Raw genomic sequence first — 19191 nt, 5'->3', positions numbered from 1 at the left:
TGGTTTTCCCCAGGGGTCAGTGCTAGGACCACTGCTGTTTTTGATATATATTAATGACTTGGACTTGGGTGTTCAGGGCACAATTTCAAAATTTGCAGATGACACAAAACTTGGAAGTGTAGTAAACAGTGAGGAGGATTGTGATAGACTTCAAGAGGACATAGACAGGCTGGTGGAATGGACGGACATGTGGCAGATTAAATTTAACGCAGGGAAGTGTGAAGTGATACATTTTGGTAGGAAAAATGAGGAGAGGCAATATAAACTAAAGGCTACAATTCTAAAGGGGGTGCAGGAACAGTGAGGCCTGGGAGTATATGTGCACAAATCGCTGAAGGTGGCAGGGCTGGTTCAGAAAGCCGTTAAAAAAGCATGCGGGATCCTGGGCTTTATAAATAGAGGCATAGAGTACAAAAGTAAGGAAGTTATGATGAACTTTTATAAAACACTGGTTCGGCCACAACTGGAGTATTGTGTCCAATTCTGGACACAGCACTTCAGGAAGGATGTGAAGGCCTTAGAGAAGGTGCAGAAAAGATTTGCTGGAATGGTTCCAGGGATGAGGGACTTCAGTTACATGGATAGAATGGAGAAGCTGGGTTGTTCTCCTTAGAGCAGAGAAGGTTAAGAGGGGATTTGATAGAGGTATTCAAAATCATGAGGGGTCTAGACAGAGTAGATAGAGAGAAACTGTTCCCATTGGCGGAAGGGTCAAGAACCAGAGGACACGGATTTAAGGTAATTGGCAAAAGAACCAAAGGCAACATGAGGAAAAACTTTTTTTCGCAGCAAGTGGCTATGAATTGGAATGTACTGCCTGAGGGGGTGATGGAAGCAGGTTCAATCGTGGCTTTCAAAAGGGAATTGGATACGAACTTGAAGGGAAAAAATTTGCAGGGCTATTGAGAAAGGATGGGGGAGTGGTACTAGCTGGATTGCTCTTACAGAGAGCCGACATGGACTCGACGGGCTGAATGGCCTCCTTCTGTGCTGTAACCATTCTATGATTCTGTGATTCTAAGTTAACACTAGATGGGGTGAGGCTTGGTTTGAATCATTAAGTAGCTGTAATCCACAGTAAGATGAAATTGAAAGCAACAGTTACGATTGGATTCACCTAAAACTTATGTTTGGTTATATAAAGATATAAGAATAATGAAGATGTTACATTTCCACACTTCAGTGGGTCATCTTACTTAATTAAAACACAATAACTCTTTTGTCAAAGCCCAAATATTCCCCCCCCCCCCAACAGAATGGAATTTCCCAGCCTAACATGACAATGACCCTGTTGAGTTCAGATGACTAGGAGTGTCACCAAAGCATTCAGAGTGAACAGTTGCTGGGATTTCAAATCATCTTTTATTGTGCCAAGGATACTGGTTGAGGCATCCAATCTAAAAGCAAATGTACACTTACCAGCCTACTGTCCTGTGAATGTAACCCCTTAAGAGCTCAGTTTAGCTCAATATTAGCATGTTAACATATAGTACACCAAGGCCCTCGGAAGCTCCATAGTTTGAAATCCCAAAATATGATGAGAACTTTGGGATATCCTGATTTTTTTTTTTTTACAAAGTGTTATATAAATGCAACTTCTTTCTCTATTTTTCTAATTGATATCAATCGGATTGCACATTTAACTATGAGATGGTTATTGCTCTTGGATGGGAAACAAGTCATGCAAAATGTTTGGAAAAGATAAATGGATCAAGCATTCAAGTCAAATACAAGCATCCTGTGAGATTGTTTACAGTACATATTTGTGTGGGCAAATGCTATTTTTGAATGATGACCACCTACTCTAGTTATGTGAGATACAGCTTTTAATGCCTGTTTGGTCTTGGGTATTTCCAAAGGAATTTGGAATTCTATCTTGGATGGTATTGCACCAAAACAGCAATCAATGTAAGGCTGTCAGGGGTACAAGGCAAATCAGAGACTCTGTTGTAGCAGATAAACACAGAACAAAGTAAGAGACCATGTTTCAAGAAATCTTACAACACCAGGTTATAGTCCAACAAATTTATTTTAAAATCACAAGCTTCGGAGATTATCCCCTTCGTCAGGTGTGAAGGGGATAATCTCCGAAAGCTTGTGATTTTAAAATAAATTTGTTGGACTATAACCTGGTGTTGTAAGATTCCTTACATTTGTCCACCCCAGTCCATCACCGGCATCTCCACATCATGTTTCAAGAGGCAGTTTTATGTTGAGAGCTAGCAAGGGAGAAGCATTTTTGTTTTTGACATTTCGAGTAGAATAGTAAAATTTGTAATTTCTATAAATATATACAAGTACTGCACAGTTACCGGCCTAATGTTTAATAAATTTGTCTGTTGGTTTAGAGCATGAGTCACAGTCTGGTATCCTGTATTGCTTGTCAAAGACAGGGAAATCATATGGTGGCATGTGAGTGGCAAGACTTCTTTGCTAAACCCCTGGATCTCACTACATTTACCTAGATATTGGGCAGTAAATGCACACTTTGGTTCATAGAAGACATGAGGTCCACTTACAAGCGTGGCCTTTAAATATGTACCCAAGGAGATGTATAGTGTGACAACCCAAAAATGTAAAAATGTATCTTGATATTGAGGAACCAAGACCCACACATTAATGGGATGCTTACTCCTTGAAGCTTACTCCTTGTTCCAAAATGTTGACTGAGAGACGGCCTGCATCCTGAGAATTCCAAACTTAATTGCAGCTTGCCGAGGTTATTGAACTGGTTATTGAAAGATTAGCAGCATGAATCGGATTGATACAATTTACTCCTGTTAATTTGAAGATGACGTTTGCTCAAAACAATCTGAATTATCCAATAATACGAATTAAATAATTTTAATAAAACAGCACGAGATATTTTTACACAATTTCAGTTCAAGTTAACAGATAATTCAAATTAAGCAACTTCAAATTAAGCAGAGTAGACTGTAATCCTATCGGAAGAAAAATGCATAGTAGAGAAAAAACTGTTTAACCTGCTTTCATTTCTTTTTCCAGTTTGCAAGTACACAGTCCATGAGAGATGTGTTTCCAAAAACATCAAATCATGCATAAGCACATATGTAAAATCCAAGAGAAATACTAATGTAAGTACGTTTTCACTGAGCATTTGCAATAAATGCAGAAGGAATTTTTTTTTAAACTTGTGAAAACTGTATATCTGACAATGGAATATTGAGTGATGCAGTGGAACCTTGTTCGAAACATACGTTACAAAGCTGTTGCAATAAATAAGTTAGCTCTTTTGGGCAAACTCTCCAATAGCAAACCTCAAACCTTGATAATCTGAACCTCTGAGAATTACTTTTTCACAGATTTATATGTGGTATTTGTATGAGAAATTAATCGTGCTATTAAAGTGAGTGTTGTTAAATATATTTAATATATGTAGTTAAGAAATAAGTTTTTGGGACAAGATTTTCAAAGCTTTAATCACAAATTATAATAAAAATTTGACACATGCAGTTTTTAATGAATTCATAGTTCTGTAAGGAAAATACATTTCAATTACACGTGAACTCCTCCAGTCTAGATTATTTTCAAGCATTACAAGTGGTCAGCAAAAAAGAATTTTAAAACTCAACAAAGACACAGGCTATTGCACACCAAAAGAATGTCACAAAAAATTAATGAATAGCGCCACATAAGATGCCTCATGCCAGAAATAAAATTGTCATCAAATTAGAAAACTTGCTTAAGAGGACTAATAATAAGTTTGACCTCATGTCAACAGCAACTTGCATTTATATAGCGCCTTTAACGTAGTAAAACATCCCAAGACGCTTTACAGGAGCGCTATTAAACAAAATTTGACACATAAGGAGATATTAGGACAGGCAACCAAAAGCTTGGTCAAACAGGTAGGTTTTAAGGAACGTCTTAAAGGAGGAGAGAGAGGCGGAGAGGTTATGGGAGGGAATTCTAGAGCTTAGGGCCTATGCAGCTGAAGGCACGGCCACCAATGGTGGAGTGATTAAAATCGGGGATGCGCTTTAGGCAAGAATTGGAGGAGCACAGAGATCTTGGAAGATTGTAGGGCTGGTGGAGGCTACGGAGATAGGGAGGGGCGAGGCCATGGAAGGATTTGAAAACAAGGATGAGAATTTTAAAATCGAGGCATTCCTGAACCAGGAGCTAATGTAGGTCCGCGTCCTCCCCGAGCCCCCCTCCCAGACTGACGAGAGAAAAAGGATGTAGGGTCTTTAAGCGTCTCGGGGTTTTAAAATTGATTTGAAACTAAAAAAAAATCAGTGTGAATGACTTTTGCAAAGATGGTTAGTCCACAGATTATTTTATGATGATGCAGTCATTCTGAAAATAGGGCCCTTGTTTTTTGCTGAGGTCAGTGAGGTAATTTCATTTTTTTTATTGAGATTATTTGGATTGGAATCTGCTATATATGAGTCTCATTCGATTCGCACAAACTAGCTGATATTATTAATCTATGTAACTGATCCTTAATCATTGTTTCTTTTCTCTTTTTTGCCTCCTTTCAAGGTTATGCAGCACGTTTGGGTAGAAGGAAACTCCCCAACCAAATGTGATAAGTGCCACAAAAGCATTAAAAATTACCAGAGTCTCACCGGTCTCCACTGTGTTTGGTGCCAAATTACAGTAAGTACTGAGAAAATAATGCTCATTATTTTTTTACATTAATGGGAAAAGGGTTTATGAGAAAACACAGCAGTATTTCATGAACACTAGAGGGCAGGCTGGTTTCTAGGTGCACACAAAGACTTGTTGCCAACTATGGGTCAAATCTTATCCAGAAATGCACAGTCTGGGGCTGGAGAGGTGATGACCATGAAATAAATATTTGTTCTTTGTGATTGTCATAGTTCACCTTCTTAATATTTTTCAGGTACAAAATCCTGTGGATGAAGATCAGTTTCTTTTAAAATGAAGGGAGAGGAGCAAAATAAGTGATTTGTATATTCAGTTAATGCTGCAACTTCCAAGAAAGGGAGAAAATAAAAGAAACAAATATTAACCATTGTAACTTATGCTGCATATCATGTTAAAAATAGGTAATTTGGTGCCTGATGTCATGGTGTTGGCGTACAGTAGAACTATGACATTTCAATGTACAATTCTGCCTTATGTTGCTGAAATTAATTTTATACAGAATCCTATCTCAATTACCTGTCAATTTTCATTATCCCCCAAGGTGTTGCCATTATGGTGCTTCGACTGCAAATCTTTCTAACAGTAAAGTAATATAATTCATCTGTGAAGCTCTCTCCAGTGAGGCTCTGAAGGCTTTTTTTTAAGACTATAGTAATAGGAGGAGTGGGATCTTAAAAGGAGAAGGAATATGTAAACATCACTTTATTGCCAAGTCCTCTGAGTAGGTTCTCCCTCTGGTGAAATCAAATTATGCAAAGCAGGGGTCGTAACTACACAAACCTGAGGTGCTGTAGGGCCACTGAACTGCAGGAAACCACACGAGAGGCTGGGAGGGGAACTCAGCTGAATTTTTGTGCACTGTAGCACAGTATTGCTAAGGTCAACTATTGCACTCTAATTGATGCACCTACTGACATCATTAACTCAAGACAGGCCTAAGTCATGAGGACAAAAACTGCACCTTATGTCCTAAATACTGTTTCCAGCCTTGTCAATGTGTTGTCTTGTGGGTCTAAGGCCTTTACCCAGATTTCTGAATTTAAAACTTTGCCCAGATAGAGAAAAGAAGATTTTATTTTTTATTTTTAAACATTTGAATTCTCAAAGTATTTTAACATAAAATTGATGCATTTTATGAAATGAACAACTCATATTAAACCACGGATCCCCAGGTTATCCGTGTGTTAATCTGTTTGTTACTAACATTGCACAGCACAATTTTAAGTGTCAAAGCCAAGCAACACTAATGCTTTATAAACATCAGGACCTCTCTATCTCTGTCAGAGTTAATACAATGAATAACACTTCTGAGGTACTAAAATCACATGTGCTATGTAATTATCAGTTCATATCAAGTTGACATAAATTACTTTAATACCCGTGACCTTTGTGACTTCGAAGGCTATTGTGCAATGTGTGAGATGTCTCACAGAGCAGCATAGAAATCCAAGGAGATCCCGCAAATAAATACAAATGCATATTTCACAAGTGGTGCACTCAAGTATAAGTAATTTTTGGATTTCATGGTATGTCTGTTTATATTTTAATGTACAGCTGATTCCTCATGACTATTGGCAGTGTTAGAAATGTATTTTAACGGGATTGTGTGCTGATCAAGTAATGGAGTAGTCCATCTAAAATGTTCACACAATCAAATATTACAAGTTTTTTTTGAAGAAATCTAAATTGCTGAACATATAATTAGGTCTGCCAGAAAGATTTTTTTTACATCTCAGACTTGGATATTTTCACTCATATTTTCAGTGTGATTGCAAAAGTATATATTTTTTTCTAATTTCTTCAATTTCACACATAGTTAGGAATTTCTAATATTATATGAGGGAAAACCCCCCTCCCCAGAGCTGTCAACTTTGGGCAAACCTAAATATGAAATTTTCATTTGTAAATCAGACATGTATCCAACGCATTACCTCACTCCAGAAGCATAAGTGTGGGTGTGCCTGCTGGTGAATGGGCTGTCTGAGCTATACTCAAAGCTTGCTGTCCTGTTACCACTAATGCAGCTGCACCAGTCACTGACTTTCTTTAGTTATCATTAAAGCAACAGTCGCTCCTCCTAGAATGAATGGGAAGAAACACATTGGAAATGGGAGGACAATCTGTGCACACGTTTGAGTACATTTAGTGGAACTTTGCTTTACCTAACTTTACAAGCAACCAGAGAAAACATGGCGGCCACTTGAACTGCTGTGAAAATAGAGCTGCTGATATGTCATTGGTTGTAGCATAAAAATGACGTTAATATAAAAGAAAAAAAGAACTCTTATTTATATAGCACCTTTCATGACCTCAGCATGTCCCAAAGCACTTCAAAGCTAATGAAAGTACCTTTTTGAAGTGTAGTCGCTATTGTAATGTAGGGAACATATATTATTTTTCCTTCCTCTTACTTTTTACTTTCTTTCCATGCCCCAAACCCAAAATTCTGTATGGTCTTAAAAAAAAAGTTGCCATTCCACCTTGACGAACACAACTTTTCAGCATTCAGTGAGATGATATTGACAATGTACTTAAATTTCTGATAATAGGGCTTTTTAGTTTACTGTTAGTTTGGATTTTTTAAACACTTTCCATTTTAACAGTTATACCAAATTCCCCAGAAATGAGCCATGCCTCTTATGGCCTAGGGCTGTAGATTTTGGGGTAGCTCAAGGTTATCAATGACCCTATTTTGTAACAAAACTATGCACTGGAATTTATGTAGGATTCCCACTATGTCTTTATTGACTTTTTTTCTCTCTTTATTTCCCTGCAAATGTTAACACATGTACTTCCTCTTTCTAAATCTCCTTACACCACGTACCAATGACAATGCATTTTTCATGCATAGAAGAATATCCATTGTCATCACACTTAAGATATACTTTAATCTCATTAATTTTTACTGCTGTTCTCAAAAACTCAACAAGGAGTGCTCCCATTTGATTTAACTTGAAAATGATAAAATGCAGTGGTAGCAATGGTGGGTAACACACCACCTTTCTGGGAATCAACTCAGCAAATGTCACCAGAGTACGTTATCTTGAGTTCTGCCTCCAACAATGGGTGTTTTCATGGCCGTACAGAAGAGACTGAAGAACATGCATTTAAAAGAAATGTCCATGTTTGCACTCATCAAGCTGAGAAATGTCAGTGCTCGGGATAACATACATTTCACTCAGCACCCAGTGCAAGCATCTCACACTCCCAGGTTGATATACCATTATTAAAAGCAGAGCAAATCTCTGCCTCAACATTGCGCTAAATTCTGGGCAGTTTTATGAAGTAGATTCCAGGTCACTGGTGTAACTGGGTTGAGGCTGTCCAAAGTCAGTTCATGTGGAACCCTTGCAGAGAGAACACACCTCTTAGTTTGGTCTAGATTAAAGACAAGTTCCAGGGATGAATGTACGGTGTGATAACCCACTTCAGCCGCCCACTCCCAAAATGTAGTTTTAATAATCAATATCAACTTTATATTTATGTAAAATTAATGTGATTTACAGTGATACTTAGAAAATATAATGTGATCAGTTCTCCATTCCTTGTACCTTGATTAGTAAGACACAAGTTCACAGTTCCTTCACATGGCAATTTCCTAATTTTAAAACAGCTGTTAGAAGGCAGCTGCTCCATAGTGAGGGGGGCAAATCAAAAATTGAAATCACTCTTGTATGCCCTTGAGCAACTGGCTCGCAAGAAACATTTTCAGAAGGCTAGGAGAAGATCATCCAGTTACCTTCTTTGCAGGAGATTGCTGCATAGCATGAGGTTTAGAGAGAAGAAGAAAAGGAATTATATAAAGCTGAGAAGGGAAATAAAAAGGAAAATCTCTTCAACTGTAGAAGGATGCTTGAGAACATATTGAGTGAGTGTTTTTAGCAGTTGAGTGGGAAAGGGTTAAATATCAGCAGAAGTAGATCTAAGAGCTGCCTAGTAATTCGATTGATGTCAAATAGATTCTGTTGTTTGTGCCAAGGGTGGCTCATGGAAACTGCAATCACCAGAGCATTAATTATGTAGGATCCAGAGTTTGTTTTTTGTATTTGTGATCTTGGATTAATCCCTTTGAAGTGTGCACCTACTGTACATCTCTTATCATATCCCTAGTGTGTTCACTGTGTCTGAGCCCATGCTAGACATTATTTTTTTTAAAGTTAAACTCTAATTGTTGACAGCATGTTATAGATAATACTTTCTGAATAAAATGTATTTTGTAACAATAGGCATCTGTGACTAATTTAAAGAAACCCTTTGTTGTGTCATTGGCCTACATATGGTAAAATTTCAAATGTAAGAACAATCAATCCCACTCAGAATTCAGTTTTAGTTAATTCCCACATATCTTTTTTAAATATTTAAATTAGAAAGAAGACAGCTGTGCCATTGTTGCCATCTTTCTAAAAAGAATTATCAACAATACTTTGGATGGATGAATTTCAACAATTGGAAAATTCAACAGTAATGATCTAAAGGATCCAAAAGAGGGATCCTCCCAATATAGTTTTTATAGTCGCTCTCATTTTTTTTCTCAATATGGTTCTAGTTGTGCCCAGTTTACACAAAAAATAAGCTTCAGCCAACAGAAATTCCCCACATTATCACACAAAAAGAATGACATGCAATCTTATCTGTGTGTTTCACGCCATGTGGAAATGCACAGTAAACTTCCAAAGCAGACTCCTGGTCTGTTTCCTAAATGCACTCTGGGTTCAGTCTGCAGTCACACTTCTTGCTGCAGAATCAATCTGAATATTCAGATCACAGATGGAGTCACATAGAACACTTTAGTCCCAATGCTTCCAAAACTTTTCCTGTAGAAGGGCGTACCGCTTTCATTGCATTCCTATGAGAAGTGGAATGAGTGGTGGTTAGCATTCATATGGGTATCAAGGTTCTTCATATCGACCCCCATGGTCTATGGGTTCACTCAATTACTGTTCAAGTGGTATCTGACCACAGATACTTCATCATGCACATAAACAGTTATCCAAGAAGCAATCATTATGCCTTATTGTATAGCAATTCACGGTGCCCATAATATTTGAAGGAGAAGAAACACTAAGGGGATGACTCTTAGGAGAAGACGCTATTCCGTATATCCATGGCTGCTTACCCCACTGAGCATTGAGAAACCTTAACAGCGAAGGAGCATCTCGGCCTGGATGCCTTAGCATTCGTTTGCTGGGCGCTAGCTTCCACCTCCGCCTTCAAGGAAAGTGGACCATGCAGCTTTGACACAATGGAATAGTGTATGCAAAAAAAAAAGCAATGGTGTGTGCAGTGCTTTAAATCTTACCTTCCAGAGGGTGTGACTGTTATTAGCTTAGGTTTATACCATGTTTGATGGGCTCCACGGAAATGTGAGTAAAATTGAGGAGTACAGTTACCTTCACCTTAATAATGATACCAGCAAGTTTCTTCATTTCGAGCCAGCTACAAGGGACTTGGGTGACTGTATTAACTTAGTTGGTGACCTTCCTCCCAAGCAGCTTCCACCTGTGCTTTTACTGGAGGGTGGCCTTCAGCCCCAAATAGGGCTGCAGCAGAATCCATAGGTGTCAGAAGTAGCAGCGTATGCGGCGTATCATTGTGAACGATTAGTCAACATTTCTGTCACGATTTGACCTTTGTTGGCAAACAGCAGCCCTTTAATAGCTGCTACCTCGCAAGAATTTCTTTTTTCCTGCCAGCACATGGAAGCTTGCCAGATGGGCCAGCTCAATTCTATTTTCCTAGACTCCTAGACAATTGAAGGATTTTGCCCATTAATTGACTCTGGATTTAGTTTTGGAATTGTTGAAGTACTGTGGAGGTATAGCATCAGTACATATAACATTTTCTGTTTGTATTTACAGTTGCTGTACATAATTACATGAGTTAATGTAAATTTAACGACTTAAGTTATCAAGTCATTTTCAGTCTAACTGAATCCGGTCTCATGGAGCTAACTGTGACTATTCTGATTCAGTTAATGTGCCCTAAGGTATTGAAGAGGAAAACCCAGTACTTGTTGGTGACTCGTGTCCGCAGTTGTCACAAGCACTCATTGCTTTTAGTAAACCTTCACCATTTCAATTGCAGCTGTTCAAGAAGAAGGCCCACCGCAAGGGCAACTAGAGACGGGCATTAAATGCTGGCCTTGCCAGTGACGCCCATATCCCGAGAATGAATTTTAAAAAACTGAAATTCCCATTGATGGTCCAAACCAGCCTAATGTGAATCTCTTGTTTCACAGGCTCAACCAAAACTTGTGGAGCAGTGAGGAGCTCTCTAAAGTGCCATAATTTTATTACCAAATAACTCTCTCCTATTTGTACTTGATCATTTGCAGCAATTTAATTATTAATTCACAAAAAATGAACCTGCAGTCCCCATCTGAGGTAAAGCAAATTAATTTTGCAATTGTTCATTTTTTTTTGCATGTACTGCTAGTCCTGTGGAAAAAATTTTTTTATTGCACCACTAGAATGCTAAATTGCCTCTTTCAATCTGCTGCTGCATTTCTCAGACTCAAGAGCACGCTAATTTTAATCAGTAACACGTTTAAGGTGGTATTGCTCTGTCTTTCTCTAGCCACCAGAGCATGAATGAAGTTACGAGCTGTTATACTCACAGTCTCTGTGAAATATGCCATATGTGAAAATAGAATATTTTACAGATTATTGCCAGATACAGCTCTAGCCAGGATGGAAAGTATCAGCGTCCTATGGCTTCACTCATGCAAGTTGTTTGGCCGTTATTTTTTTATCTTTCAATCATTTCTGTTAGACCCGTGGACTAAGTAGAGTCATAAAATTTAGACTTCGCCATGGGATGGAGGATGCTAGGAAACACAGAAAACCCTCCAGGAGCTGGACATCAGAACATACACCACACATTTCACTTCACGTGCTTCTGATTGACAGATGGAGAGGGGGGGAAACGTAAATTAAATCACACAAGAGTGTGTTTGTTTTTTGTAGTTAGAGTGAATTTACTGCATCAAGCTTCTGTGGTGCAAATAACTGACAAACTGATGTCGAAGGTACTTTTTATCATTTTTTCCAAACTCCAAGCACTAGCTTTGCAGTTTGCTGTCAACCCACAGATTACATTTTATGTGTTTTCTAAGAGCAGAACTATTTAAAGTATTGACCTGAAGGGTGCTTGTCTGATTTTAAGCATTTCAGAACTTCCTTGGATTTTCAAGAACGTGCCACCTTTTGATCCTGAATCAAAAAAGAAATCTGGAAAACAGTTATCTTACGAAGAGTCCCCTTGTCCAAAGTGGTGTTTTTTTTTCCTTTCCATTTTTGAAAATGTTCTCCACTTCTTTTGAAGATGTTGACTCCTTGCTGGGGTGTGTTACCATGTCTATTGGCACTTCAGAGAAGCGTAGTCAGACAAAAACTGACTCCAAGCCATCATTTAATGTATATGTCCATGCCTTAATTTGTCCTCCTAAAATGTATCACTTCACATCTCTCTACATTACATTTCAGTTGACATCTGTCCAACCTACTAGCCTATCTGTGTCTTCATGAAGTCACTAACAGTCCTTTTCACAGTTAATCACAGTCCCTATTTTAGTGTTGTCTGCAAATGTTGATGTTGTGCCCTCTATAATTAGCTTTTATAAATGAATAAAGAAAGTCAATGGACTCAAACTGACTCCTGAGGAATACCAGTGTTTATGTACCATCAGTCCAATAAACATCCATTCACCACTACTCTCAGTTTTCTATCCTTCAACCAATTTCCAATACGTGCTGCCCCAATTCCTATAATACCAGGGAACTTAATTTTATTCACAAGCCTCCTGTGCAGCACCTTGTAAAACACCTTTTGAAAATCCGCATACACATCTACCGCATTTTCACAAATGACTACTGTGAGCATAGAGACTTTCTTCACAGATACATCGGTGTTACCTGAAAGGATCCAGCATACATGGCTATGGGGAAAGAGCAGGAGAATGGGATTAATTGGATGGTTCTTTCAAAGAGCCGGCACTGGCATGATGGGCCGAATGGCCACCTCCTGTGCTGTACCTATGATACTATATGTGGAGGACCTTCATTTCTAAGCTAAAGTGTCAAACATAGCCTGAGTTTAGCTTTTTATCTATGTATTGATCCTTGTTTTTATTTTTCATGCTATGAAATGCCTTTATTTTTCTCCAGGCTATATTTTCCTCTGCAGCTCAGAGGGCATGTGGGTAACCTACTTCCAGGCCTCAGCTATCTGCACACTGAGCACTTAATGTACTTTCACTCCTTGTCTTTTGCTGTGATCATTATGATTGCAATATTTTCAATTTAAATATTGTTTGAAAAAAGTACACATTATTGTTTTAATCAGGACATATCAATATGCGTTCCCTGAGCTTTGATTCTTGTCTCCTGTGAACTACTTTAGAATATATTTTGCTGTATTACCCTCCATCGTTGATCATTATATTTATTTGTAGCTGTTAGTAATATCTAGCTTGAGTTACTTATTGCTTGTATTTTTTTTATTGCAGCTTCACAACAAATGTGTCTCACATATCAAACCTGAATGTGATGGTGGCCAACTAAAAGACCACATTTTACTTCCCTGCTACATATGTCCCGTAGTTCTGGTAAGACTTCAACAGTTTAGAATTTCTTGTATAGTGCCTGAATGTTTCAAGTTTAATTTTGCTTTACTTTCTAACTTCCTCTGTTTCTTGTATTCCACTCCTGGCATTCTCACATATAATAAATGTTGACTTGATTGAAATATTCAAAAAGCAATAGACCAACTCTTGATTCAACAGGGAGTAAAAGCATACAGGTGCAGAAACAAGAGGAAGATAACAATAGCCTGGAAATCCTGAATGACCAAACACGTTGATCTTTTTCTCATTTCTGTCTTGTTAATACTTCAAGTATTGTTAGAAGTAAATAATTAAATTAGTCACCATTTATTGCTTTTAAAATGGTTCCTAATTTCTTCAGGTTTATTTTATTTCAAGTGCAGGTACAGTTTGGATACTGTGAATAATTGTTTTCTTGCAGAAAAATTACTATTAAAATGTAAATACTATGAGCAAGTTTGAGTACTTAGGATTTTTCTATTGGTGTGTGATAAAGCAAAACATTAGTTTACAAAATAATCAATTTTGTATTTTTATGGCTAGATTCTGGAGTAATAAGAGGATTGTATAGTTACAAAGCTGATACCAATATTGGGTTAGGATTGAATTCATTAATTGCCTACCGTAACCTGCTGATTTCAAATATGATCAGATTTATTAGTAATCGCCAGTTTTTTTATATACAGTCCATTTATGTTGAGAGATTTAATGCTTCCTCCATCTGTCTTGTCTCATGAATGTACTTGTCCTGCTGGTCAACCAGTGGAGTGACATAGGAATCCGGCTCCCCTACTTTCTGCCCCAGCTGTAAGGGCCAACCTACAAGTAAGCTGATTAGAAAATGGAAGCATAATGGTGAAGATATTATGAAATCAAGTGAATAAAATCTGAACTTACTGATCAAATATCTATCTAATAACCTTAAGAGTACAATGGCCCCGAATTTCCTGGATTGCACTGAGGCAGAAATTAGGCCCAATTTTACGCCAGTTTCTGTGCTAATCTTTCCGACATTTCCTGTGGAGCTCATTTGCCTACACCGGAACATAAAAACCGGTGTACTACAAGTGCAAATACAGCGCAATTGATAGGGGTGATAGCGAGTGGGCTGCTGTGTTCTGCCAAGGCGCCTCACTCTTGAGCCTCTTGTCTCTGCTGCTCCACTTTCTCTTCCATTAGTATGCAGAACAGGGGAATTCCCGTTGGGAAGGCCATTCCAGCTGCTTAGTTCTTCTGAACACGTAAGGGGGCAGAGGCAGCATTCTGAAAAATATTGGGTGCACCGAGACTGACAGCAGTTTGGTTGAGTATAGTGCAGGTCAAGTAAAAATTTTTTTTTAAATCGCCTTGAAAACCATCATCAAACTCCAGAAATCTCAGTTACACCGATATCGGATGATTTTGAGTTGTGCTGCGTCTAAATGTTTGGGTGTAGATCTACGACAGCGTATTATTCTGGAACGGTCCCAGTGGATTGGAAGGTAGCAAATGTTACCCCGCTATTCAAGAAGGGAGGGAGAGAGAAAACAGGGAACTACAGGTCAGTTAGCCTGACATTGGTCGTGGGGAAAATTCTGGAATTCATTATTAAGGAAGTGGTAACGACACTTAGAAAATCATAATATGATTAGGCAGAGTCAACATGGTTTTATGAAAGGGAAATCGTGTTTGACAAATTTATTAGAATTTTTTGAGGATGTAACTAGCAGGGTAGATAAAGGAGAACCAGTGGATGTAGTATATTTGGATTTTCAAAAGGCATTCGGTGAGGTGCCGCATAAAAGGTTGTTACACAAGGTAAGGGCTCATGGGGTTGGGGGTAATATATTAGCATGGATAGAGGATTGGTTAAACGACAGAAAACAGAGAGTAGCGATAAATGGGTCATTCTCAGGTTAGCAGACTGTAATTAGTGAGGTGCTGCAAGGATCGATGCTTGGGCCTCAGCTATTTACAATCTATATTAATGACTTAGATGAAGCAACTGAGTGTCATGTATCCAAGATTGTTGACGATATAAAGCTAGGTGGGAAAGTAAGCTGTGAGGAGGGCACAAAGAGTCTGCAAAAAGGATATAGACAGGTGGGCAAGAAGGTGGCAGATGGAGTATAATGTGGGGAAATGTGAGGAAGGATAGAAAAACAGAATATTTTTTAAATGGTGAGAAACTATTAAATGTTGGTGTTCAGAGAGACTTGGATGTCCTCATACAAGAAACACAAAAAGTTAGTATGTAGGTACAGCAGGCAATTAGGAAAGCAAATGGTACATTTGCCTTTATTGCAAGAGGGTTGGAGTATAAGAGTAAGGAAATTTTACCACGGTTGTACAGGGCTTTGGTGAGACCTCACTTGGAGTATTGCTTATGGTTTAGGTCTCCTTATCTAAGAAGGGATATACTTGCAATAGAGGCGGTGCAATGAAGGTTCACTAGATTAATTCCTGGGATGAGAGGGTTGTCCTATGAAGAGCGGTTGAGTAGAATGGGCCTACAGTCTCTGGAGTTTAGAAGAATGAGTGGTGATCTCATTGAAACATATAAGATTATGAGGGGGCTTGACAGGGTAGTTGCTGAGACATTGTTTCCCCTGGCTAGAGAGTCTAGAATTAGGGGACATAATCGCAGGATACGGGGTCGGCCATTCAAGACTGAGATGAGGAGGAATTTCTTCACACAGAGGGTTGTGAATCTTTGGAATTCTCTACCCCAGAGGGCTGTGGATGCTGAGTCGTTGAATATATTCAAGGCTGAGATGGATAGATTTTTGGACTGTAGAGGAATCAAGGAATACGGGGATCGGGCGGGGAAGTGGAGTTGAGGTCAAAGATCAGCCGTGATCTTATTGAATGGCAGAGCAGGCTTGAGGGGCCGTGCGGCCTTCTCCTGCTTCTATTTCTTTCTTATGTTCTTATTATTCAAGTAAATGCAGAAAACTCGTGTGAGCTGGTCTTTTGCATGGAGGGTGGGGCTATGTTATTGAGCAGCAGAGAATTTTGTCGGACGTATCTGAAAAGCGGCGCAAACGATTGATGAAATTCGAGCGAAGCGAACTTTAAACATAAAATCGGTACGAATCAGTTACCTGCAAATTTCCATGGATAAATACAGTGTAACTCGTTCTTACGCCATAGTTGTGCCGAAAAGTTCCAGGACCTCTGGGCCGGTGTGTCTAACAAAATATAGAGAAGCCAGTACCAGATTTGCTTAATTGCTTTGGTTGGTTTTCTGTTTTAAAGGATAGACAGCCTAATCAGAAAAAGGCTGAAAGCGATTCACCAACAACCACAAGTTCGGATGATAACAATCAGGCATTCAAATATAATACGACAACAGTGGATGGTCAAGGACTACAGGTATGCTGAGAAGATCAAAATGTTTAACTATCAATAATAATCCCCATTTATTAACATTAAATAGGAAGGATTCATTTAATTGCATATGACTGACTTTCAATTTCTTTGGAGATCAAACTGAAGAATAACTGTAATCTATGGAGTTGACTGAAAATTTATGTCATATACCACAGTTGGGTGTGATGGTGTATACAGTTGAATAACTCTGCAGTTGAAAAACTTTCTGTTGAATAATACCATCTTCACGTTTCTGTGACCTCTGGTGAAGGTCGGACTGGGTTCTGCTACGGAGGCTTAAAAATAGACTGGTTTGCCGTGCCGATTTTTGCATATTACCTGCCTGTTATTAAGAGGATAAGCAAAGCTGCCAGAGGAGTCACTTAGGCTCAGCACAAACCAGGGATCAGTCCCTTTACCCAGTAAACCAACTCTGCTACAGCACCGAAACAATCCTAACCAACGTCACAAATTACATCCTCTCTGTCTGTAGTGCATTATCCATCTTCATTCTACACGGCCTCTCTGCAGCCTTTGACATGATGGATCACACCATCCTCATCCAACACTTCTTCTCTGTTGTCCAGCTCAGTGGGACTACCTGCTCTTGATTCCACTCTTACTGATCATAGCCAGAACATCTCCAGCAATGGTTTTCTTTTTCTGCCCCCACACCATTACCTCTGAAGTCCCCAAAGGATGTTTCCTAGTTCCTTCCTCTTCCTCATCTATATTCTGGCCCATTTTGTTTGAGATTGAGTTGAGAGAAACTTTGGAAACGCACTCCACAGAGCCACCTAGTGGCCAGAGCCTTCAACAATATAGAAATATATGAAAAGGGACAGGAAAAAACCAGCTAGTCCATCTAACCTGTCCCATCGTAACCACTGACAGCAAAATTGAATGGGCAATATTGACATAATTTACAATGGTAAATGTTGACAGAAAAGCATGACCAAAAATTGTGAAGAAAGGAGTAAGATTTGTGAACAGGAATTGCAATTTTTTTAATATATTCACTTTTGTTGCTACCTCAGTCACAAGTATGGGGAGGTTTTCTGTCAGTAGTAATAGACAAATATAATAATATAGTAATATAATACAAGTACCATAAATAGAATTCAACTTGTATGCTTGAGAGCTTGAGCACAGAGATCAGGAAAGACAGAGTGAACCTCCAATGAAGTGAAGTATTAACAGAGTGAGGACTTTCAATTGGGAATTTGGTGAATGTGGGAATTCACTGGTAAGTAGTGTGTTTTATTTTAAACTGAAATTTAACTTAGTTTAATAACTTTTAAAAAGCTGCAAGTCAGCGCTGCAAACAGTGGCAGTTAGTAGTTAACAGACAATCAGCTGTAAGTAGTTTCCTGACTAGGTGTTAATTGTTGTGGCTGGAAGTTGACTAACCAATTGTAACTAGGGTGTGTCAGAAAGCACAGAAGTTGGGAAAAACAGAGTGTGAACATTCAGCTGGGAATTTGGTGAGTTTGGGAATTAGATGCAGAGGGAGAAGGAGGTGCTAAGTGATTTAAACCAAAGAACTATAGACTAGACTGAGTGGACCATAAAGGGAGCCACGGAGGAATCAAAACAAGGCAAGGAGGAGCGCCGAGTGTAAATCAGTAAGTATTCAGTTCATTGACTAGTTTTTAGTGGCGGGTTAGTGTTTTTTAGTGGCTAGTGTTTTAGTGCCAGATGAACAGTAAAGCACCTTAAAGCTAAACAAACAGTTTAAATAGCTGTTAGCTAACATGACAGGACAGCTGGGGCCCATTGCATGCACATCCTCTGCCATGTGGGAACTCCAGAACACTTCATGTGTCCTGGAAATCCACATGTTCAGGACGTGTCACCAACTGCTCGAGCTTGAGCTGAGTTTCTGAGCTTGAGGGGTGACTGGCGTCACTACAGTGCATACGGGAAGCTGAGAATTTCGTGGATAGCACGTTTCAGGAGGTGGTCACTCCGCAGCTACAGAAAGTTCAAGCGGAGAGGGAGTGGATGACCACCAGACAAACTTGGAGGAACAGGCAGTGCAGGAGTCCCCTGGGAGTGTGGCACTCACAAACCTGTATTCAGTGTTGAATACCAGTGAGGGTGTTGACACCTCGGGGGAGTGCAATCAGGAGCTGATCCATGGCACCATGGGAGACTCGGCTGCACAGGGAGGCAAAAGAAATGCAGTTGTTAGAGGGGATTCGATAGTCGGGGGATAGACAGGAGTTTCTGCAACTGCCGACGTGAGTCCCGCATGAGTTGCCTGCCTGGTGCCAGGGTAAAGGACATCACTGAGAGGATGCAGAACATTTTGAGGGGGGAAGGGGGGCAGCTAGAAGTTGTGGTCCAAGTGGGAACCAATGACCTAGGAAGGAAAAAGGCCGAGGTCCTACGGTCAGAGTTTCAGGAACTAGGGAGGAAGTTAAAAAGCAGGACCTCAAAGGTAGTAATCTCTGGATTACTCCCAGTGCCCGCGCTAGTGAGTATGGCAATAGTAAATGCACGTAGCATGGTAAATAAGGTTGGTGAGCTGCAGGCTCAAGTCAATACATGGGTCTATGATATAGTAACACTAACAGAGACCTGGCTCAAAAAAGGGGAGG

At 39.3% G+C, this 19191-nt stretch overlaps 1 protein-coding gene across 5 annotated transcripts in view; it reads left to right on the top strand.

Annotated features, from left to right (window-relative positions):
• LOC137323846 (diacylglycerol kinase beta-like) overlaps positions 1-19191 on the top strand; it is a 479766-nt gene that overhangs the window by 251733 nt on the left and 208842 nt on the right. For all 5 annotated transcript variants that reach the window (XR_010963457.1, XM_067987851.1, XM_067987849.1 and 2 more), the window contains 4 exons: positions 3007-3095; positions 4507-4623; positions 13142-13240; positions 16475-16591. Coding sequence is in view for 4 of the 5 variants with exons in the window: in XM_067987851.1 (XP_067843952.1) it covers positions 3007-3095; positions 4507-4623; positions 13142-13240; positions 16475-16591 (422 nt within the window). In the remaining variant the exon portion in view is untranslated. The remainder of the gene's footprint in view (positions 1-3006; positions 3096-4506; positions 4624-13141; positions 13241-16474; positions 16592-19191) is intronic.

This window comes from Heptranchias perlo, chromosome 7 (genome assembly GCF_035084215.1).
Source record: "Heptranchias perlo isolate sHepPer1 chromosome 7, sHepPer1.hap1, whole genome shotgun sequence".
NCBI classification, from domain to species: domain Eukaryota; kingdom Metazoa; phylum Chordata; class Chondrichthyes; order Hexanchiformes; family Hexanchidae; genus Heptranchias; species Heptranchias perlo.
The sequence above is the reverse complement of the archived record's forward strand: the minus strand, read 5'-3'. Positions and strand labels throughout refer to the sequence as shown.